The sequence below is a fragment of the Geotrypetes seraphini genome, chromosome 18 (assembly GCF_902459505.1).
Source record: "Geotrypetes seraphini chromosome 18, aGeoSer1.1, whole genome shotgun sequence".
Lineage (NCBI taxonomy): Eukaryota > Metazoa > Chordata > Amphibia > Gymnophiona > Dermophiidae > Geotrypetes > Geotrypetes seraphini.
Window position 1 is genome coordinate 7,294,506 of NC_047101.1, and position 24,366 is coordinate 7,318,871.

The following is a 24,366-nucleotide window of genomic DNA, read 5'->3' on the forward strand; positions in this document are numbered from 1 at the left end:
ATCACAATCTGAGCTCTAGAATGTTGCCACTTAGGATTTTAAAGCGTTTGAGGCTTGTGCAGATGAGGACGGAGCTTGCAGGAATGGGGCAGGGATAGGAAAAGAACTCAGAGGGACGGGATCGGAAATGAGTTCCTGTGGGGACGGGGAAAAATTTGTCCCTGTGTTATTCTCTAGTGCAAGGCTCACAATACCCTTACAGTAGCCTTGGGGTATCTTACTGACCTCAGAGGGCTCAGAATCTAAGTTTCTACCTGGGCCAGTAGAGGGATAAGTGATTTTCCAAGATCGCAAGCAACATTTTAGTTTTTGCAGTCCAGAGAGGTAACATGGGCCATTCATACAAGTATCTCTTTGGAAGGCTACCACAGTGAATTGTTCCTGCAATAGTGGTAGAAACTGCTACAGTTTTCTAGAGAGTTTTCTAGGTGACTTTTTAGACAGCGAAGGAGGAAAATGAACAAGTGAGGCAGGAGGAGAAGCGGATGCTTCCTCAAAGGCATTTCCTCAGTGAAGGAGAAATCCATACTTCTAAGCTGCACTGAGTTCTGTATGGAGAGCATTCTCATCCCGACTCATCCAGTCAGTGCAATCTGGTGCCAGGAAGGGGCAAACGGAGCTAATGTCAACAAGGAAAAGCAGGGAAGAAGGAGAGGAGTTGGTATCATCCAGTACGCAACCTAGGGAGAAGAGCTGAGAGGAAATTCCAACCACATGACGTCAGCGTCCTTCAAAAAAAAAAAAAAGTAAGGCGATCCAGAGAAAGTGCGACTTGCGATTGCAAAGGGAAGATTTATCTTCATGCAACATACTCTGGTGTCAGATGGTCACTCCTGAAGAAGTTTTATTTTAGTAAGGTTTATTGCTGCAACACCATCCAGGATATGCAGAATGATTTATCGCGGCCCAAGTGGTGAACCCCAAAGGATTTCGACACGTGTATTTTCCTATCTTGCTTGACAACATACTGGTCCTCAGTGATAGTGAGAACATGAGAGAGGATTATATCTATTTTCTTTTGGAGCAACACACACACACACACACACTGACAAGTCTCTCAAATTTACTGCCAACTCTCGCTGAAGTGCTCGCATCATGCCAAAGGAAGTTTCCATCCAGAGTTTACAAAATGTAACAAGGAGCGGGGCCTGAGGAGTCTGAGCAAATCAGGGCCTTCCAGAAATCCACTACAAGGGTTCCCATAATCATGATTAAAACCTAACCCTAATACTAGATAGGAAGTGAATGCTTTGAGTGTAATGAGGGGGTGTCCCCCCACCCCCTTCAAAAAAAGACAAAATAGTATCCTAATTGTCGGGTCGCCTCCCATTCAGTGCACGCATTTGTCCATGCGCGCAAATGGCGGGGCACAATTGTCCTACGCGCATTTGATGGGTCACCCTGACTGCGCTGTTTGGTATCTGAAGAGCTTCTCTCTCTCAATGACCGAATAATTGCTTGGTGTCAACGCCTCTTTTATCGAGGTCATTCTTGTGTGCTTCACCTACGCCATGACGTCCAGCTTTCTTGCGATGAAATTTTTTCAGCTGAAATGGCAAAGTCCCAGGTGATCAGAGCCTCGTCTCTTTCCATATTTCTCTATGGCGTCCTTTTAAACTAAACTAAACCTTAGGTTTGTATACCGCATCATCCCTACATTCGCAAAGCTCGACACGGTTAACAGCAGTTAGGGTAGAAAGGAACTCCAGAGGAGGGAAGGATGAAGAGGACTAGAATAATCAGAGAGGGAGGAAGAGTTACATTTTTGAGAATAACCAGGTTTTCAGATGTTTACGGAAGAGTTGGAGGGAGCTCAGATTCCTAAGAGGGGAGGTAAGGTTATTCCAGAGGGAGGGAGGAACCTAGTTTTCCTACAAGGGAGACATTTAATGGATTTAACATCCTCTGACAATTAGCACTTGCTAAATCCAATAGAATAACTTAGTAAAAAAAAAAAAAAAACTCTTTAGGTTCGAGGTTCCAGTGTTTTATCAGTGCACCAATGTTGTGATCTTTACAAAGTTTTCAGTGGATGTGATCTGCCAACTGTTGTAGTTTCCATATATAAATCTTTACCCATCAGAATTTTGCAGCCTGCTTTAAAATGTGCAACCCTTTCTCGCTCTTCCTCATAGAATCTATATACACCAGCTCAGTTTTCCCAGTTTTTTCGACACTGCTCTGAACTCTCTCTTCTGTAATCCACCGACCTGGACTGCAACCATTTCTTATCTTCTCTTCATAAACTAGCCAGTGGCTTCCAACTAGCCAATTGGATTCCAGCCAACCATAAATGTCAAGTGAGATCTTGGATACAAAGTTAGGATTACCAGAGAAAACCCGGACGTGTCCTCTTTTTAAAGGACTATCCGGGTGCCCAGAGGGATTTCCAAAACCCAACAGTCTGTCCGGGTTTTGGAAGTCCCCGAACTCAGGGCCGGGTCTGGAGGCCTTGTGCGCGGGTGCAGATGTTGACGTGATGATGTCGTATGAACGTGCATGTGAGGTCATCAGGGCAACGTCCGCGCATGCGCAGAGGCACTTGGGAAAGGAGGCAGGAGGTTCGGCAGAACAGGGAGGAAAGACTAAAAAGGTTAGGGCTCTTCAGCTTGGAAAAGAGACGGCTGAGGGGAGATATGAATGAAGTCTACAAAATCCTGAGTGGAGTAGAACGGGTCCAAGCGGATTGATTTTTCACACCATCAAGAGTAGGGGACACTCGATGAAGTTACAGGGAAGAACTTTTAAAACCAATAGGAGGAAAGTTTTTTTTCACTCAGAGAATAGTTAAGCTCTGGAAAGTGTTGCCAGAGGTTGTGGTAAGAGCGGATGGCGTAGCTGGTTTTAAGAAAGGTTTGGACAAGTTCCTGGAGGAAATGTCCATAGTCTGTTATTGAGAAAGACAAGGGGGAATCCACTGCTTGCCCTGGATCGGTAGCATGGAATCTTGTTACTCCTTAGGGTTCCGGAATCTTTTGTTACTCTTTAGGATTCCAGAATCTGGCTACACTTTGGGGATTCCGCATGGAATCTATTATTCTTTGGGATTCTAGAATGTTGCTACTGTGTTGGAATCCAGAATGCTGCTGTTCTTTGAGATTCTGTATGGAATATTGCTACTCCTTGGGTTTTGGCCAGGTACAGGGACCTGGATTGGCTACTGTGAGAACGGGCTACTGGGCTTGAAGGACCATTGTTCTGACCCAGTAAGGCTATTCTTATGTCCTCTTTTTATAATGAGGATATCTGTCAACCCCATACAAAGCTGATGTTTCACTTAAGCTCATGATCTCAAGGCTCTGACATCTTTGTAGGTCTGTGGACCACTGTGGAAAGGTCTGGGGTTCTTTCAAATCCAAGATGGTGCAAACATGGCCCCCGTCTCCCAGCAGGCTTTGCCGATTGACAGGTGGCTTTCATCGAGCCTTTCATTCACAGTTACGAGATTCACCTCAGGGAAGTATTACTTACTTTGCAACTCATTCCGAGGCCTCTCTTTCAACATTTTGCAAACTGATTCATTTTTGCAAGTAGAAGCTTGACAGCACCACTTTAAAACTTTCCAATTCTGTAAGCATAAAAAATGTATAGTGATATTCTCCCGGAGACCAATGATTTAAAACATCTCCAGCTATAGGAATTCTTTTCCATTCCTGGTTTTTATGAGCGTGCCTATTATAGTAAACATGCTAAGTGCTTTTTTTTATAACCACTCAATCTCTGACTCAGTCATAAGCTTCCACATAACCTGAGATAACATGACTTTGGACAACTCAGCAGGACAAGGGATGCCCTAAAGTAAACAGGCAACACCGCCTCCGACAGTACCACCAAGAAAGCAAACAACAGAATGAGTGGCTGAACCTGCTGAGAGCGAGTTTTGTAATAACTGACTGACATCTATATCACAGTACACTAAAGATGAGAAAGATTAGAGAAACTGGGCCTCTTCTCCCTCAAACACAGGAGATTGAGAGGGGACATGATCGAAACATTCAAGGTACTTAAGGGGATAGATTTGGTAGATAAGGATAGGTTGTTCACCCTCTCCAAGGTAGGGAGAACGAGAGAGCACTCTCTAAAGTTAAAAGGGGATAGATTCCGTACAAACATAAGGAAGTTCTTCTTCACCCAGAGAGTGGTGGAAAACTGGAACGCTCTTCCGGAGTCTGTCATTGGGGAAAACACCCTCCAGGGATTCAAGACAAAGTAGATAAAGACAGGTTGTTCAACCTCTCCAAGGTAGGGAGAACGAGAGGGCACTCTCTAAAGTTGAAAGGGGATAGATTCTTCTTCACCCAGAGAGTGGTGGAAAACTGGAACGCTCTTCCGGAGGCTGTTACAGGAGAAAACACCCTCCAGGGATTCAAGACAAAGTAGATAAAGACAGGTTGTTCACCCTCTCCAAGGTAGGGAGAACGAGAGGGCACTCTCTAAAGTTAAAAGGGGATCGATTCCATACGAACATAAGGAAGTTCTTCTTCACCCAGAGAGTGGTGGAAAACTGGAACGCTCTTCCGGAGTCTGTCATTGGGGAAAACACCCTCCAGGGATTCAAGACAAAGTAGATAAAGACAGGTTGTTCAACCTCTCCAAGGTAGGGAGAACGAGAGGGCACTCTCTAAAGTTGAAAGGGGATAGATTCTTCTTCACCCAGAGAGTGGTGGAAAACTGGAACGCTCTTCCAGAGGATGTCATAGGGGAAAACACCCTCCAGGGATTCAAAGACAAAGTTGGACAAGTTCCTGCTAAACCGGAACGTATGCAGGTAGAGCTAGTCTCAGAGCACTGGTCTTTCATCTAAGGACCACTGCGTGAGCGGACCACTGGTCTGACCCAGCAGCGGCAATTCTTATGAGTATATTTAAAACATTGGCTGCTCTGAGAAAATAAAGCTAAATGTTACGATTTCTACCATGTTGGATTCACTGGCTGCAGTTCCATCACTTTCCTCGTTTCTGTCCCTGAAAGCTGAACTAACAAGTAAGCTGGATACTGTGTCAGGAAAGAATTTCTTGAGGGTTGAGTCATTTTTAATTTTTCTGCTAGGACAAGAGATTACAGAATGGCCCAACAGTGGGATCTGTCAAATCCAGACCATGTGGACATAATGCAGCAAATGCTTAATCAGTTACACACCACTTCAGCGCATAAATAAGAATGTAAGACTAGCCTTACTGGGTCAGACCAATGGTCCAATAAAGCCCAGTAGCCCGTTCTCAAGGTGGCCAATCCAGGTCCCTAGTACCTGGCCAAAACTGAAAGAGTAGCAACATTCCATACAGAATCTCAAAGAATAGCCAGATTCCGGAATCCCAGAGAGTAACAAGATTCTAGAACCCCAAAGAGTAGCAACATTCCATACAGAATCTCAAAGAATAGCCAGATTCCAGAATCCCAGAGAGTAATAAGATTCTAGAACCCCAAAGAGTAGCATCAATCCATACAGAATCTCAAAGAATAGCAAGATTCCGGAATCCCAGAGAGTAACAAGATTCTAGAACCCCAAAGAGTAGCATCATTCCCATACAGAATTTCAAAGAATAGCAAGATTCCGGAATCCTAGAAAGTAACAAGATTCTAGAACCCCAAAAAGTAGCATCAATCCATACAGAATCTCAAAGAATAGCAAGATTCCGGAATCCAAGAGAATAACAAGATTCTAGAACCCCAAAGAGTAGCAACATTCATACAGAATCTCAAAGAATAGCCAGATTCTGGAATCCCAGAGAATAACAAGATTCTAGAACCCCCAAAGAGTAGCAACATTCCATACAGAATCTCAAAGAATAGACAGATTCCGGAATCCCAGAGAATAACAAGATTCTAGAACCCCAAAGAGTAGCAACATTCCATACAGAATCTCAAAGAATAGCCAGATTCCGGAATCCCAGAGAATAACAAGATTCTAGAACCCCAAAGCGTAGCAACATTCCATACAGAATCTCAAAGAATAGCCAGATTCCGGAATCCCAGAGAGTAACAAGATTCTAGAACCCCAAAGCGTAGCAACATTCCATACAGAATCTCAAAGAATAGCCAGATTCCGGAATCCCAGAGAGTAACAAGATTCTAGAACCCGAAAGAGTAGCAACATTCCATACAGAATCTCAAAGAATAGCAAGATTCCGGAATCCTAGAAAGTAACAAGATTCTAGAACCCCAAAAAGTAGCATCAATCCATACAGAATCTCAAAGAATAGCAAGATTCCGGAATCCCAGAGAATAACAAGATTCTAGAACCCCAAAGAGTAGCAACATTCCATACAGAATCTCAAAGAATAGCCAGATTCCGGAATCCCAGAGAATAACAAGATTCTAGAACCCCAAAGAATAGCAACATTCCATACAGAATCTCAAAGAATAGCCAGATTCCGGAATCCCAGAGAATAACAAGATTCTAGAACCCCAAAGAGTAGCAACATTCCATACAGAATCTCAAAGAATAGCCAGATTCCGGAATCCCAGAGAATAACAAGATTCTAGAACCCCAAAGCGTAGCAACATTCCATACAGAATCTCAAAGAATAGCCAGATTCCGGAATCCCAGAGAGTAATAAGATTCTAGAACCCCAAAGCGTAGCAACATTCCATACAGAATCTCAAAGAATAGCCAGATTCCGGAATCCCAGAGAGTAACAAGATTCTAGAACCCCAAAGAGTAGCATCATTCCATACAGAATCTCAAAGAATAGCCAGATTCCGGATTCCCAGAGAAAGGGCGGGACCGCGGCAGAGGAAGCAGCAGGGCTCACTGGTATCACAAACCCACGGTAGGCTGCTTCTTCACCGCAAACGGTGCAGGGGGGGGGCTGGGGGATGAATCGGACGTCGGAGGGGTGCGAGCGGTCCTTCTGAGTGGGGGTGCGAGCAGTCCTTCAGGGTGGGGGGCCAGCGGTCCTTCGGGGTGGGGCATCAGGCTTTCAAGGTGGGGCCAGGACTTCAAGGGGGGACAGGCAGACCTTTAAGGGGGGACAGGACTTCAAGGGGGGCAGAAGAAGGTTTAATTCAATGAGCAGCATGCGTGGTATACGCATGTGCGTGCTATATATTAATTTATTTACATAAATTTCTTTTTCCCGCGCGCTATACCCGTGAAAATATGGTACCTGGGAAATTAAAAAATAACCAAGTAAATTTAGGGCTCCTTTTACTAAGCTGTGGTAGCGTTTTTAGCGCACGCAGAATATTAGCCCGCGCCAACCCCACGCTAGGCGGCTAGAATTAACGCCAGCTCAATGGCGGCGTTAGCGTCTGGCGCGCACGGCAATGTAACGTGCACTAAAACCGCTAGCACAGCTTAGGGCTCCTTTTACAAAAGTGCGTTAGGGCCTTAACGCGCGGAATAGCGCACGCTACATTGCCCCGCGTGCTAGACCTTAACACCAGCATTGAGCGCGCGCTAAAATCCTGCGTGCACTAAAAACGCTAGCGTACCTTAGTAAAAGGAGCCCTTAGGTTTTCTGCGCATCCTTCTTGAAGAGACGTTTCCTCCTTTTGATGAAACATTATATTTAATCACAAATGATAAATCTTTACTTAAGACCATTTGGTGGACGCTGCGCTGATTTCCTTACTGTGAGCTCTTCTTTTTTTAATTTTTTAATTTTCATTAATTGAATGAGGAAAGGAAAATACAATGTATGGTAAAGCTTCATCATTTTTATGCTAAGTGGGACACTATATAATTACTATGTTCCTTGTTATGATCATTGATTCTCTCTGAAGTAGATACTGATTTAATTAAAAAGAAAGAAAGATTATTAACACAAATGATGTCTACAGTGTGTAGCACTGTGTAGAAGCACCCAAGACTTAATAAAAATAAAATCTTACACCGTTCTTGCACTGTAGAGTTCAGAAAGATGAAAAATTAGTAAGACTTTAAGAAATGCTGCCCAGGGAGGCCTTCAGGCACAGAGGAGAGCCTCCCATGTAGGAGGGTGATCCAGTTTCAAGAAAATAAGACACATTTCTGCTAGATCTACCTCTGACACTGTGGATACCAACCCTGGTGGTGTTTGACGAAACCTGTAGAAGGTGCAGGGCGCTAGCAAGCGTCAAAATGAATGCAGAGGACAGTGCTAAACATTACCTTCACTCCCCCCCTGCAGTTAAGGCTAGGCACACGTGCTTAGATAAAGCCTAACAAAGCAAAACAAATGAAAAAAGAGGCACTGGAGATGTCAAAACCATCTTTGGTATCAAAATTCAATGGTGAATCCTTAAAGTGCAAAACAAATGTAGTCAAAGCCTACAATCAAGAAGAGAAAATGTCCAGACCAGATGGTCCCTTGTGACCTTTGGCTGCCATCACAGTCTCCGATTCTGCATAGTACTAAGTTTAAGTTTAAGTTTAAGTTTATTAGGATTTTATATACCGCCTATCAAGGTTTTCTAAGCGGTTTTACAATCAGGTACTCAAGCATTTTCCCTATCTGTCCCGGTGGGCTCACAACCTATCTAACGTACTACCTGATGAGTTTTGGTTTTTTTAAAAACAAATTCCTTTAGGTACTAAGCAAAACTTGTAACAAGTATAAATAAACTTCCTGCTGCTAACAATTCTCATGCCTATGATCTGTCAAAGCTGGCTGGAGTTAGGTGCTCCACAGAGGAGAGGATTTGATCCTGGGAAGAAACGAGTGTAGCAGCCCCTGCAGAGGGAAAAGCGGCACAGAAAGTTCGGAGGTAACAGGTCTCCAGACCAAAGAGCTGGCAAAGGGTCCCAATTAAGACCATCTTGGGTGGAGGGGTTGGGAAAGAGCAGGGTTTAAAGAGGATAAAAGGGAACAGTGACGCTTTCATTCACGTCATTGTTTTTTTTTTTTTTACATTTCTTGACAGCTTTTCTACCGCTTTCTTTGTCATTCTCTAGAAGGAGGCGTCGCAAGGGGGAGGCTCTGTCGCAAATGCATTGCAAGCACTCAGTTAGCCAACAAAGTAGCCACTGCATGCGATGTCGCTATTCTCCCCTACAGTGCAGCTTGAAGGGATAAGCTGTCACAGGGAGAAAGAGTGCCCCACATGCAACTCTGGCATTTGACACGACCTACTAAACTGAGAACACAGAGACTGCTATTATTCTGAACTGCATACTTTACACTCGCACATTAGCAGCAGCTAATCAGTAGAAGAACACTTAATGAGGACCTCAACACTATAGCGGAGAGGGACAAGTGCACCGTGCCTGTGTCCCAGAATTCAAGTCAGGCTCTTGAACCTCATATCTATGGCTGAAACTCAGTCAGCAGGACTTGGCAGGGGCTCCTGGAGCAGCCACCTCAGAGTAGACTATGCAAGGTCTCCCCCTGCTGGTAGAAACTGTTGAGAGTGAATTAAAAAATAAAAGATTTCAAAACCATACTCACAGCCATCACTTTGGTTGTCTTTATTTGAATTGTAGACCTAAAAAGAAGAAATACAGTTTGTATCACCGGACATTCTAAAATATGATCTTTGCTTCACTACAACAGCTGGCATTTAAATAGCAACTGGCGTGTCCAAATCACTGATAAAATTTACCACATTGTAAATCGCCAGCAGGTATGACGGAGGGGAGTTTTGTCAAATATTCCATTCTGGAGAGCAGGGTTGGTGGGTTTGGGTGGGGGTGGGGGAGGGCACGAGGATAGCCAGAGCAACAACAGCCAAGGCAGGAATATACAAAAGAAAAGCAGAGGAGGGTACGGAAGAGCAAAAAGATGGCACAGCTCAGAACTGGAGCGGTGCAGGGGAGCAGGTTGCAGCGAGACACAGAAGCCCAAAGCAGCGGAGAAGGCCAGAATCAAGTGTGGTCAGAATGGTGACGATGGGGGCGAAGGGCCTGGTGAAGACCACCACGCGGCCATCACCTTCACCAGGTCTTCACCATCACCTGTAGGTACTGTAGGGGGGAGAACAGAGGGGGGGGAGGGGCAGGCAGAAGCAGCAGGGGGTGCTGGCCGACAGGTCAGGGTCAGCTTGAGCCACCTGTCCCACAGCACTAGCCCTTGCACGGAAAACAGCAAGCGTTACAATGTCGCAGCCTACGTCAAAGAATATCCCGGGCGCTTCAAGCTTGGCTCCGAAGGAATTAAAACTAGCAAAGGACACCAGAAAGCTCAAGAAAGAGTTAAAGACCATCATCTTCACATACTAGTTTAGCTATTAAAGCAACACAGAGGAGATGGCAGACTATTCCCCATCAGAAACACAACATAGAACACAATAGAGGTATTGTGTGTGCAGATAAGTAGGGTTTGGTATGAACATAGTGGTGGCACATCAAAAGCACGGACATTGGCGCGCCAACAATCCCACGCCGACATCTGTTGTAGATGTGTGTGCGTGCGTGTGTTGTGTCACTGTGTGCACACATGTGTGTGAGTGTCACTGTGCGTGTGTGCGCCATTGTGTGTGCGTCACTATGCATGTGTGCATGCATGTCACTGTGTACATGTGTGTGTGTCACTGTGTGTGCATGTGTGTTACTGTGTGTGTGTCTGCACGTGTGTGTCATTGTGTGCGTGCGTGTGTCACTGTGTGCGTGCATGTGTCACTGTGTGTGTGTGCGCGTGTCACTGTGTGCACGTGGGTGTGTAACTGTGTGTTCACACGTGTGTGTCACTATGTGTGCATGTGTGTGTCACTGTGTGTGCGCGCGTGTGTACGTGCGTGTGTGTCATTGTGTCACTGTGTGTGTGTTTGTTTCTTTGCCCCAAGAACGCTTCCAACAGAGACAGCTTTCAGTTTTCACCTTGGGTTCAGCATCCCCAACCCTATATGTCAGGTCTTTCTGTCCAAGTTAGATTGTAAGCTCTTCTGAGCAGGGACCGTCTATAAATGTCAGAATGTACAGCGCTGAATATGCCTTTCAGCACTATACAGTTAAGTTCTCCTGAAAATTAGCAGCTAGTCCTGACCAAGTGGTCAAGTAAATTACTTTGAATATTAGTCCCGAAGCTATTCAGGTGAAGTGCCATCTATAAACTAGGTGCCAGCTTAAGGAAGCGACTTTCAAGTCCTTGCGTTTCTTACTACAAAGCACAACCGTTTTCTAAGCAACCAGCTGACCCAATAACCCTTTAAAGCATGGCTGGACCATGCAAGTGGTCTCCAGTATTGATGCCAACCAGGTCTTCCCCATCCTGGGTCTTCAGGAACTCTGGATGCATCCAGAGCCCCCGGGGTAAGAAAGTCATGATCACGGATGGACCTCAAGGCAAGTTGCATTGGGGTACAGCGGGTATTTCCCTGCACCCCATCTTGCTAAAGTTGCCCCTGATCCCTAGACCTCTATCTCAGCAATTTAAACAGCTGGCATGTTACAACACAGCACCAATTGTGAGGGAGAAAGGCAGCATTACAACTGAGAAGCAGTTAACCCATCACACCCAGGAAGCAGAGTCACCGAAAATGAATACAAGCGAAAACTGTGCGAGGTCAGAGGAGAGTTTGCAAAATGAGACAACTTAAGTCTCCCTCCTGTTATTTTTCAGCCGAGCAACTTTCTTGCATTTCACCTAACGTTTCCAGCACCCGGTGGGGTTTAACAGTCTGAACAGGTCGCGGTCCCCTGCGTTCTACTTCTCCGCAAGGTGGTATATTTAATTAAAAACAAACCCAAATTTTATGACAAGCACAGCTGTTCCCAAGTGCGTCCAAAACAGAAGCTGGCTGGGCTCCTCAGCCAGCCATCTGGGTTTCTGAGCCGAGTTATATAACCAACGATATTCTCCTACCTTTCAAAAGGAAAGAAAGCAAAAAGGCCTCAACGTCAACAGTGAAATCTCAACAAGCAAAATGGAAAGCCAGGCAAAACACGAACAGGGTCATTTTTGTCAGACAGACTCTGAGTAATAATTTACTGTAGTTAAAGGTCAACTAGTCTGTAAAAATTTGATTTCTGTTGATGTCTAGCACAGTTTAAAAGGCCTCAAAACAGCATTTCAGTTTTAATAGACTGCGATGGAATTTGACAACACCCAGAAAGCACAATGAGCTGACAAAAAAGGAGAGATACACACAACACCTAGAGTCCTTCCACCCTACTAGAGAATGACACAGGGAAAAATTTTTCCCTGTCCCCGAGGGAACTCATTTTCCCATCCCGTCCCAGTGAGTTCTTTTCCTGTCCCTGCCCCCTTCCTACAAGCTCCGTCCTCATCTGCATAAGCCTCAAACCCTTTAAAATCCTAAGTAGCAACATTCTAGAGCTCAGATTGTGATGTCATAATGCCTCATTCCACCAATGCCTAAGCTTCGTCCTCATCTGCACAAGCCTCAAATGCTTTAAAATCCTAAGTAGCAACATTCTAGAGCTGAGATTGTGATGTCATAATGCCTCATTCCACCAATGCCTAAGCTCCGTCCTCATCTGCACAAGCCTCAAACACTTTAAAATTATAAGTGTTCAAGGCTTGTGCGGTTAAGGCAGAGCTTACAGGAATACGACAGGGACAGTGACAAAACTCAAGGGGACGGGACAGGGAAATTGAAGTCCTGCAGGGATGAGGATAAATTTGTCCCAGTGTCATTCTCTACATCACACATTAGATGATTCAAGAAATAAAAGATTCCTCACTGCTAAGGGGGCACAGTGATTTAGATTCCTGAATAGTGGTGTGTAAGGGGGGAGGCGGAGTGCCCCAGGCCCCATCTTGGTGGGGGCGTCGGCACCCCTCCTTTCCCCCGTTCCTCTGTAAATCCTCACCAGTGCGCGAGCAGCTTCTTTGGCCTGCTGCTGGCACCGGCCTGGCTCCCCTCTAAAATCACTTCTGGGTCGCGGGACCAGGAAGTGGCATCAGAGGGAAAGCCAACGCCGGCACAAGGAGCAGGCCAAAGAAGCTGCTCGCGCTGGCGAAAATTTAAAGAGGTCTGGTGGAAGGGAGGGTGCGCGTGTGGTGGGGGCGGGAAAAGAGAGGGAGGTGTGGAAGGAGTGCCAACGCCCCAGGCGCCGTCTAATCTCGCTAAGCCACTGTTCCAAAACCTAGATTTTGTTACCTGGGTCCGAAATGGGAACACCCAGTCCATAATATAGAAAAAAAGGACTTTATTGGTGGATTCAAAGTTTCTTTAATGTTCACCATACAGATGATGCCTCATTTCATGTTCTGTAACTCAAGATCAGAATGTTTCTCCTTTTATTTTGTTCCCTTTGTCCTTGTATTGATGTTATATCGATGATAAGTATCCATGTAAAGACTGCTTTTCATTTCCTTGTTTCTGTATTGAAATTCCAATAAAACTTTATTGAACTAAAAAAAATGTTCACCTATAAAAGGTGACTCGACCCAGCTGTGTTTCGGCAAGACCAAAGGCCTGCATCAGGGGTCACAAAACGCCGAACATAATTGCCTTTGCCGACTCGTGCCATAATCGGTACGAAGCAGCAAAGATTTCACATTAAATATCACGGAAACAGCTGGAACGCAACCTCAAACGAAATGCTGCCAGTTCAGGGTTCCAGCTGTTTTTACCGATTACACTTCTCCCTCCGTATTCGCGGTTTCAGCAATCGCGGTTTCGATTATTGGCGGTTTTTAGCTTGCTGGCTCCTCCCCCCCCCCAGATTACGTCAGCTTGCATAGAGAAATCGCCGATTCCAAGCGTTTACAGAGAAAAAAAATCGCCGATTCCCGGCACTTTCTTCACCGTGTTTTGCCTCTCCTTCAGGAACAGGCCAGGTCTCCAACCATATTATTCGCAGTTTCACCCTATTCACGATGGTTTTTAAAAGAAAACAGCAAATAACATATGAAAAAGTTATTTGCGGGTCTGTTAATCCCCTATCACAGCGAATACGGAGGGAGAAATGTATTGCATTTGACTCAGGAGCAGATAGTGAGTGAATGGCCTGTCAGAGGTTCAGGGTCATTCAACTCCTCAGGCGCCAAACGACTACGGTACGTTAACAGTGACCGATTTCATGAGAGGCATGAGGGACAGAACCTTGTGGAAATGTCACACCTCACTATTAAACAGATTGGTTCCTGCACGGTGACACATTTGAAAAATGAAACGCTTTCCCGTCTACTGATAACACTGCCACTCTTCCTGTGATCATGCCTAGTAATGTTATATATTGCTCCAACGAAGCGCCATAATTTATCACTGCAAAAGCTTTTGAAATGACTGACAGATCTAACTTTGAAAGTATTCTAACCTGCCTGAGCCTCATCTATCATTTTCCGATTGGGAATTTAGTGCTTCTGAAAAGAGACAGATTAATACGGGAAGCTTCAGTTCCACAGAGCGGACACTGAATGGCAGTGGCGATGCAAGCTGACTCAATATTAAGCCAGGGGTAGTCGGTGTTTTTATAAACGCAGTCAACAGCTAATTAGGTCTGGAGATCCAGTACTAGGTCATGTCCAAATCAACAGCAGAACCTGGAAGTTATACGGGTATAGCCGATATATTCAGTGCAAACAAAGAAAGAAACACAATGACCTGAAGAAGAGGGACCAGAATATTCTTTATTCGGATGACCCGACAAGGCCCGTGTTTCAGCAAGGCTTGGATAATTCCCTAAAAGAGAAGTCCATAGGCTTATTGAGATGGCTTGGGGAAATCCACAGCTTATTCCTAGGATAAGCAGCACAAAATCTGTTTTACTACTTGGGATCTATCTAGGTATTCGGGAAACAGGACACTGGGCTTGAGGGACTTTTGGTCTGTCCCAGTACAACAACTCTTATATTCTTATGGGAGCCAAGTATAGGATAATTAAGCCTTTGTGACATCACCAATGAGGTTGGCTCTTAGGCATTGGTGGAATGAGGCATTATGACATCACAATCTCAGCTCTGGAATGTTGCTACTCTTTAGGTTTCTGCCTGGTACTTGGGACATGGGTTGGCCACTGTTGGAAACAGGATACTGAGCTTGATGGACCTTTGTTCTGTCCCAGTATAGCAGCTCTTATGTTTTTATGAAAATGAACCCCATTATGGACCATTGTGACATCACTGATGAGGTTGGCTCTTAGGCATTGGTGGAATGAGGCATTATGATGTCACAAGCTGAGCTCTGGAATGTTGCTTCTCTTTGGGTTTCTGCCAGATACTTGGGACCTGGGCTGGCCACTCTTGAAAACAGGATGCTGGTCTTAATTGACCTTTGGTCTGTCCCAGTATGGCAATTCTTATGTAGGAAGCCTAGGTCAGAGGATTGAAATAATAAATAACCATAAAATTGTTGAGCATGCGATTTAGAGGAGGCTTTTCAAAACCCGGAGAAAGTGCCGGGTTTTGAAAAGCCGTCCAAACCCAAAGACATGTCTGGGGAAATCCGGATGTTTGGTAACCCTATTGAAATCCCCCTCAGCACGGAAAATCTGGTAACCCTCTGCCTGGTTAAATTCTGTGAATGTCGCTTTCTGATCCTCTCGGTGTGATTTAATCAGGCAGGGGCTTCTTTTAAATTTAAATCATTTTGAATATCGGGCCTTTCGTTTTTGGACTTGTTAAAAAGTTGCTGCTTTTTTCCCCTTTTGGGCTTCCATAGCCAGACGCTGTTTGTTTACATCAGCACTCTAATCCCAAAGGGTAGATCCACTCTTTGGATTCTCGTTTTGAAAATAATACGACTAAGTCTAGATTAAGAAACTGTTATGTCAACAAAGTGCCCGAGTGAATCTACTTCTGACTTCGTAGGCCGACTGCAAACCTTGGAGATAGACCAGCATGCAGACAGGCAATTCCCAGTTATTAATAAGGGTGTTGTGCAATGTTCAAGAGCAGGTGCTGCAGAGATTTATGCCCTAGGATATTTGTTTTATTTATGTCCTGGGATGACTGCACAAATTCATTTTGTGATCTTTCTTCTACGATCAAGTTTCAGTGGGGTCCCAGTTAACCGGCACTCTCAACCTTAACTGCAAGCAAAATAAAATTGTCTCCCACGCTCCACACACGACAACTCCCCCTCCCTCCCTCCAGCCCCGGCAGGGTCTTTCCTCTGCCGCAGCAGAAGAAAGGCCCTGCCGTGGCTGCCCAGAAGCAGTCTGTGTTTTTTTCTAAGTTATTTGAAGTTTAAAAAAATTACGTTAGTGAAGTTTGCTAAGATGAAAAGTTTATTGACTGCCATTTAACTAAAATGGCACACTGTATCCACAAAGCTATTTTTGGGGTCTTTATTTACTGTATTTCAATAGTAATATCAAGTCAAGGCCACTTCTGATGCATGCTGGCCTTAGGTGTCCATAGGCATCCCTATGTGCCTCTGTAGGTGCAAGACAGGAGCCCAAGAACAGCGCTTACATAAAACATGCATCCTGATTGGTTAGTTAGACAGAGGTAGGAGAATTTGGCCCTAACTGGTTAAGTGTCACTGAACATTAGCGGTTAGCCCCAAATAAGCAATTTAACTAGCCAGGAGCCATTTCCAGCTGGTTAAAGTGTCAGTCTAGCATTGCTAGCAGTCAGCATTTTCGGTTGGCCTAACCCAGGGGTAGGGATCTCCGGTCCTCAAGAGCCGTATTCCAGTCGGGTTTTCAGGATTTCCCCAATGAATATGCATGAGATCTATTTGCATGCACTGCTTTCAATGCATATTCATTGGGGAAATCCTGAAAACCCGACTGGAATACGGCTCTCAAGGACTGGAGTTCCCTATCCCTGGCCTAACCAATGTCAGCAAAGGCCTACGGGAGATCATATCATTCATGTCTGACCTTAGGGAATGACAGCCAAGCATTGCTAGCAGTCATAAAGCACTTTGGATATTGACCTCCAATTATGCTCATCTCAAAGAGTTCATCTAGAACCTCAAATCTCTGCAAGCCAGCTCCCCAAAAATCTGTCAAGGTTCACGATATTCCCGCTTACAAAAAGGATTTTCCAGGCTTCCAACAGGGAGAAGAAAGACACACAACGACGGCAGGTAAAGTCAAATATCCTCAAGGTTTCCTCTTCCCTGGCAGTGGAACTCCAGGGCTTATTCAGACCTTGCCCTCAAGTTTACGGAGAGTGTCTTCCCCCGCCACAAAACAAAGACTACGAGGCACATCTTTTCTTTCAGGGATTAGCTCAAGTAGGCTCTTGAGCCTTTAATTAAACACAGATAAGATGACATCTTGAGTGATTCGCTAACTATGCCAGGATCTTATCCACTGCTAAGCTTAAATGAATATGTTTTTATATCATCTGCATTAGTGTTGGTTGAACAATGGGCGAAGGAATTTAGATTATAACTAAATGCTGAAAAAGCAAAATTTGGGGGGGACAAGCCCTACCAATAAAATCAAATTAAATGGACTTAATTATCCTATTAATTCAGTTATTAAAATACTAGGAGTCCATTTCGATCGGACTCTTAACATTTGATGTTCAACGTGACACTTTAGTGAAAAAGAATTTCTTCATATTATGGAAACGTCGCACTATAAAATTTTATTTTGATTTTTCATCTTTTAGACTGAAAGTGCAATTTTTAATTTTAAGTACATTAGGCTATTGTAACATCATCTATTTAGAGTCCTACAAAAAACCCCATTAATAAAGTGCAAATTGTTCAGAACATATAACGCCTTATTATCGGAGGTTGCATTGGCTTCCGGTAGAGGCAAGAATACTTTTTAAATTTGCTTGTTTGTTTTATAACACATTTGGCCTTGTTCCAGGCTATTTTACGGATCGCTTTGAATTTTCGGAAACTAAACGTTCCAAACGTGGACATTCTTTGGTTATTTTTTCCATTCGATAAAAGGTTATACATCAAAAAGATTTCCAGAAAAAAACACTTTTATTTGAGGCACGGAAATGGAATCAATGTTTTGGTGATTTGTTAACGATTTTGTCATCTTTTCAGACTTCTAGGGCTCTTTTTACGAAGTTGCGCTACCGTTTTTAGCGCACGCACTAGGATTAGCGCGTGCTAGCCGAAGAACTACCGCCTTCTCAAGAGGAAGAGGTAGCGGCTAGCACGCGCTATTCCGCGTGTTAAGGCCCTAATGCGCCTTCATAAAAGGAGCACTTAGAAAACTACTGAAAACGTATCTTTTTGACAAATACGTATAATTGTGCATTTTATGCACTTTTAACGTATGATACTCTGATTTAATATCGCTGTGTATTTTGCAGTTTTTTCTTCTTGTAAACCACACCGAACCGTGAGGTATTGCGGTATAAAAATAAAGCTATTATGATGATGGCGCAACAGGAAACAGCAATATTAACCGTTCATGGCTTTGAAAAAGGTTTTAGAATGTAGTCGGGTCATTAAAGTCATATGCTGCAGTTTGTTTTTTTTAATTGTAGAACATAACAATAGCCTTACTGGGTCAGACCAATGGTCCATCAAGCCCCGTAGCCCGTTCTCACGATGGCCAATCAAGGTCACTAGTACCTGGCTAAAACCCAAAGAGTAGCAACATTCCATACAGAATCTCAAAGAATAGCAAGATTCCGGAATCCCAGAGAGTAACAAGATACTAGAACCCCAAAGAGTAGCATCATTCCATACAGAATCTCAAAGAATAGCCAGATTCCGGAATCCCAGAGAATAACAAGATTCTAGAATCCCAAAGAGTAGCAACATTCCATACAGAATCTCAAAGAATAGCAAGATTCCGGAATCCCAGAGAGTAACAAGATTCTAGAATCCCAAAGAGTAGCAACATTCCATACAGAATCTCAAAGAATAGCAAGATTCCGAAATCGCAGAGAGTAACAAGATTCTAGAATCCCCAGAGAGTAGCAACATTCCAGACCTGAGATTGTGATGTCATAATGCCTAAGAGCCAACCTCATTAGTGATGTTACAATGGCTTGATTGTCCTATACTTGGCTCACTTAAGAACATACGAATAGCTTTACTGGGTCAGACCAAGGGTCCATCATGCCCAGTAGCCCGTTCTCACGGTGGCCAATCCAGGTCCCTAGTATCTGGCCAAAAACCAAGGAGTAGCAACATTCCATATAGAATCTCAAAGAAATAGCAAGATTCTGGAGCTCCAATGAGAGTAACATTCTAGAACTGAGATTGTGATGTCATAATGACTCTCCACCAATGCCTCAGAGCCAACCTCATTAGTGATGTTACAATGGCTTGACTGTCCTATACTTGGCTCACTTAAGAACATAAGAATAGCCATACTGGGTCAGGCCAATGGTCCATCAAGCTCAGTAGCCCGTTCTTACGATAGCCAATCCAGGTCCCTAGTATCTGGCCAGAAACCAAGGAGTAGCAAGATTCCATGCTACCGATCCAGGGCAAGCAGAGGCTTCCCCCATGTCTATGGACTTTTCCTCCAGATTATTGAACCAATATGGCCGCTAGTCAGTTTCCATTAAAATGCAAACAAGTGGTTAATGTCTATAATTTGTTTTATTTATTGCGCCATATTTATGAAGTGATTCAGCCAAGGCAGTACTTGCAAGATCTGCACGAGATGGACAACACACTTCTGTCGCGAGAAAGAAGGTTATTTCGGTCTGTGTCTCTGAAGCAGCTGAAGCTGTGGAGCTGCGAGTGCCATTTTTGAAAGGAAAATTGATTGTACGCACGCTGGCTAAACAACTGCTATTTGCCTCCCACTAAGACCAAAATAAATAATAGCCTCGTTCTTCTCTAAACAGGAGTGTTTTTCTTCTTACTTAACGAGTGTGATAAAGAAATAATTGAATTATTTTTAATGCTGCTTTCCCCCCTGGCAGATGGAAAGAGAAAGGATGAATCCAGCGGTTTCCACCGCAACGGAGCGAGAAACACCTTTGCACCGAGGACAAGCAAGAGGGCAAGTGCAACATACTACGGTCCGCCCCGGGCGCGGTCTTTCTAAAGGGCACAGGCAACCGTCTTCCTCTGCGCTCCCCTCCCCCCCCCCCGCCGCACATGTTCACCCCTTCCTTTCCCTCGCACCTCTTTAATTTTTCCTGCATGAGCAGCATTACAAACTTGCCGCCCGCGTCGGTGTCGCCTCTCTCTTGACATCACTTCCAGGCCCCGCGGGTCAGAGGGAGATCTGACACGACTTCACTTCCAGGCAGGTCAGAGGGAGAGCTGGCACGACGCGGGCAGCAAGTTCACGCCATTGCTCACGCCTGGAAAATTGAAAAGTTACGGGGGAAGAGAAGGGGGGTTGCGCCCAGTGTTCCCTCTAAGCTGCGCTGGCGTGCGCTGGCGCACAAAATATTGCCTCGCAGCGCACAAGTTTCACGTCACAGCGCACGGCGTACGGAGATGGCAGGGCGGCGAGAGGAGAATCGGGCGAGTTGGCGCTGGCGCCCGATATTTTTAGCGCACAGCGAAAAAAATTTTGCTCACTACACCCGCCCGCTTAGAGGGAGCACTGGTTGCGCCTGCAGTAGGGGGGGGCGGGAAGGAACGGAGGTGGCGGGGCAGGGCGCCACTTACCCTCGTTACGCCACTGTTTCTATGAAAAGGCAGTTGGGCTATGGTGTGCCTATACCCCCCAGTTGTCTGTTCTCGTTTTTGGTCAAAATCCTCTTCACCATCTTCTGCTTGGCTCGTTACCTTGGAACTGAGCTCAATTTAGCTACACTTTACAACGCTGCGTATCTCTCTGTAGTTTTATTAGGAGGTTTGCTCTTTTTTAAAAATAAATGCAGTCATGTCTGGTATTTTTTTTTTTTTTTTTTTTTAATCCACAATTTCTATTACCTCAAAGTAGCTGCATAGGGTAACCAGGAAGCATCTCTCGCCAAAAAATCCTAATGCAAACAGAAATGGCTCCACTTACCAAAACGTTCCCAGATTATCATCGCACCGGCCAGAGGCAAAACTGTCATCCTGTGACCACGAAACACTGAGGTCAGAGTGACCCCGTAAATCTGGTCACCATTAAAACAGCATAACCTAATTTAAGCGAGTCATGGACTCCCCCCTTCCCTGGCCAGGGCTGAATGTGCAATTGTAAGAAAAGCACAGAGGAGCCAAACCCATAGACAGACCAAAAGATCCCACTTCTTGACACAGACTTTGAGCAACATGGAAACCTGGGCCAGGCCAGTAGCTTAGTGGCAGAGCTGCCCGCGGGAAGGACTTGGGTTTGATTCCTAAGTCAAGATCATCCACCCTGGGTATCCACAGCCCCTAGAGCAGTGATTTTCAACCCAGTCCTCAAGGCACACCCTGACGCAATGAATAACTCTGAGGCGGAGTTGTATACAAAAAAGCAGAGCAGACAAACTTATCCCGTGCAAACCTGACTGGGTTGAGAACCTCTGCCCTAGATGGACTGTTGGTCTTTGCTCAACAGCAACACCAGGCCATGGGGTCCTTGTTAGCAGCATTCCAGAACTAGCCAGAGTTTATTGGAATTGGAAGGGGGTCAACAGTTGGTGGAAGGGATCCTGGGTCTTCGTCGGTGAAGGCTCATGATGCCACAGCTCAAGAGAAACCAGTTCCAACTGAGCTGGAAGCCACAAAAGGAGAAGCGGGAAGTGTCGGGTGAAAGAGAAGCTGTTTGCAAGGCTGACCGAGCTCAGGGACAGAGACGTAACCATCAGCCATTTTGTTTTAGAGCTCCCTAAATGAAATAGCACACAAGTACAAACTCCAGAAACACAAATCAATGGAATTTTTCTACCTAGACATCCCTAATACCTATCTAAAGCTTTGGCAGTACAAATAGCACCATTCCAAAATGGGTCAATTAGTTCTCGGTTGCTCTACATTTGAAAGCCTTTCAGTCGCCTTGGAGGTTACTTGTTATTCTGCTGACATCATGGGAGCAAATATCTCCGCTGTTGGCCAAATTTCACTGTCTTCTGATATTTTCCAGGATACACTTTAAATGTGCCTGTTTAACTTTTAAGATCCTATTTGGCATCTGGCATATTGGTAAATTAGGGAAATCTTACCCATTTCAACCAACAGAATTATGGAACGAAATCCCTCTATGGTAGAGAGAATTAGGTTCATTTCAATCCTTCCGCAAAAATTTAAAAACTATTTTCAGAATTGTAAGTTCTAAGTTTATTGGGTTTTTTCCAATTCTTTTTTTTTAATCTACTGTAAACTGAGTCGAGATCCGGTCTATAAATTCAAGTTTTAGTTTAGTTTAGCCCTACTTGCTAATAGAGATGTTTGAAAATTAGGACTAATCCAATGAGCTGTGTATTTGCCACCTATTTTATCGTGCAATGCAGGCGGTACTATGTTCGTGCCTTAACACACATCTATGAAACTGAAAGGTCACTTGGACACACAAAGTCAGAGGCGTGAAGAAAGTACAAGAGATTTATTACGGTATACCGGACTCTAGTGCAGTTAATAGCTTGCCTACTAGAGTGTCAGAAACAGGAAATACACAGACTTTTATGCCCTTTTTGCAAACTAATATATGCAAAAACTACAATTTTCATTTGTTACTTCTATAACTTTTCTACAATTATTATTGGTCCTAAGCTCACACTAACAGGTCACTTATCTATCTCTTACAGTTCTAAATGTTAAATGTACAGAAGGGCAGGGTACATCAAGGCTCAAACTCTTATCTATTCAGCTTACAATGTGGTAAGGCAGGGACATACATTTTAGGCAGATGAGGTCAATAGATTGTACACTGTTTTCAGCTATGTAGGCCAGAGCAATATTTTAAACAACAGTTAACCATTTCATGACCCTAAAAAACCACCTCAAATGCAACTTTTGGGAGGAGAGGCGGGTGCTGGTGTCCCATTCTCAGTTCAGAGCCGCGGCACATTTCAGACATTCATGGTCAACGTCGCAACTGAAAAGAAGCGTGGCAGATACCTGAGCGGGCCCCATCTACCAAATTCCTCAGTGTCAAACGGGGAGAACTTGTCGTTAATGGCACCTCAGGCCACAGAACTGTGACATTTCCAATACACGATCAAAATCAGTATAACCTGTCCCTGTGAGAAGATTTACATAGGGCAAACTTCAAGGCAGTTACGCCTCAGATTAAATGAACACCCCAGTGCTTTGAGCAGGGGAGTGATGCAAGCCCCATTGGTCAATCATTCTTGTTTGCATGATTTGAAATTTTTTGTACTGGATCATATTCCTAGAAATGTTTGGGGGGGAGGGGGGTAACCGACGAGTGGAGTTGCAGCGTCGTGAAAAATATTGGATCTTCACGCTAAAATCGGTGCACCCCTCTGGTTTAAATGCCTGCATGGGCTGGTTTTACTTTTCCTGATCACCTACAATTGTCAACTACTGTCTGAATGTAATCTCGCCCCGATGCCGTGATTGGTTCCCCAGGGTACTCCGTGGACCAATCAGTAGTTGTTGTACCTGACTGGAAGCCAATGAGTATTTCAAGATGCTAAGACGCCATGTTTTGAGAGGCTGAACAAGCAGAGGAAGAAATTGCTTCTTAGTAACTTTTGCACTTTCGAATTTGGAGGTTATCTTGTCCCTGCATAGGTTTCTTGAGTAAAACCTTTTTTTATTGCAGGTTCATGTCTGAAGGTTTATGAGGCCCTGAGGAAGTGGCATTAGGCCACGAAATGATTGTTTGGCCCCGTTGGCTTTAACCTCCATCGCCATAACACACAGTGCGTTATGTTTTTCCATGCGTAAGAAGGTGACCGCTTTTCATGCCAAGGATGTTAATTGAGTCGAGCCATACTACAAAGAACTCACAGTAAACCGAGGCTTTTTCTTTCACCTTTTCCAGCATGGTGGTGTTTTTTGTTTTCTATAGTGGAGTGTTTTTTGGGATTTTGTTTGGGTATTTTTCCTCCATTCCTCCTTGAGTCAGTTAGTGAATTCCAAAATGCATACACAAAGTAAACCCAACTCGCCAATTAAGGTTCAGCTTATAAGTGTCATGTTTTAATTCTCTATATTTCTTCTGATTAGGTCCCTAGTCATCATCCTCTTCAAAATAGTCTCTTCAACCCGTGCAGCAGAGAGCCTTAAATATATTTCTTGGGGGTTTTTTATCCCACACCCTCCCATTTATTCTCTCCTGAGACTTACAGCAACATTTTACGATTAGGGGACCAGAACACAGCTACTGTACTTCCAGTACTGTTCTTTACACAATCACTAAGCTTAACCCTCAACCCAAGATCTGTGAGTGACTGCAAGCCCAACCCAGACAAAAAGAGATCTGAACCCCGATCATTCAGCACTTACGGGTTCTCTGCCATCCATCGCCTCCATCCAAAGCCTTCTGTCCTCCTCAGAAAGAGCTTGCATGGTAATTACGCCAGGTCTGCATGAAGCAAGAAAGCATCGTAAACATGGGAAATACGATTCTAATCATCTGGCGAAGGACAGATATGGAGAAAACCCTTAAACTGGAATGGTAAGTTTACAGGTGGGAATTTAAACCCAAGAAAGAATCCAGAGCTTGGATGCACATCTTCTAAACAGAATATCAAGCTTGTAAAAAAAAAAAAAAAACAACAACCCCAAAAACCAAAGCAAACATTCTTCAGA

General features: G+C 44.4%; 1 protein-coding gene across 6 annotated transcripts in view; it reads right to left on the minus strand.

Moving 5' to 3' along the window:
- Window positions 1-24,366, minus strand: part of ARHGAP26 (Rho GTPase activating protein 26) — a 247,681-nt gene that overhangs the window by 101,567 nt on the left and 121,748 nt on the right. For all 6 annotated transcript variants that reach the window (XM_033927266.1, XM_033927264.1, XM_033927267.1 and 3 more), the window contains exons 11-12: window positions 24,061-24,139; window positions 9,372-9,408 (exon numbers count right to left, since the gene is read on the minus strand). In XM_033927266.1, coding sequence (XP_033783157.1) covers window positions 9,372-9,408; window positions 24,061-24,139 — 116 coding nt within the window. The remainder of the gene's footprint in view (window positions 1-9,371; window positions 9,409-24,060; window positions 24,140-24,366) is intronic.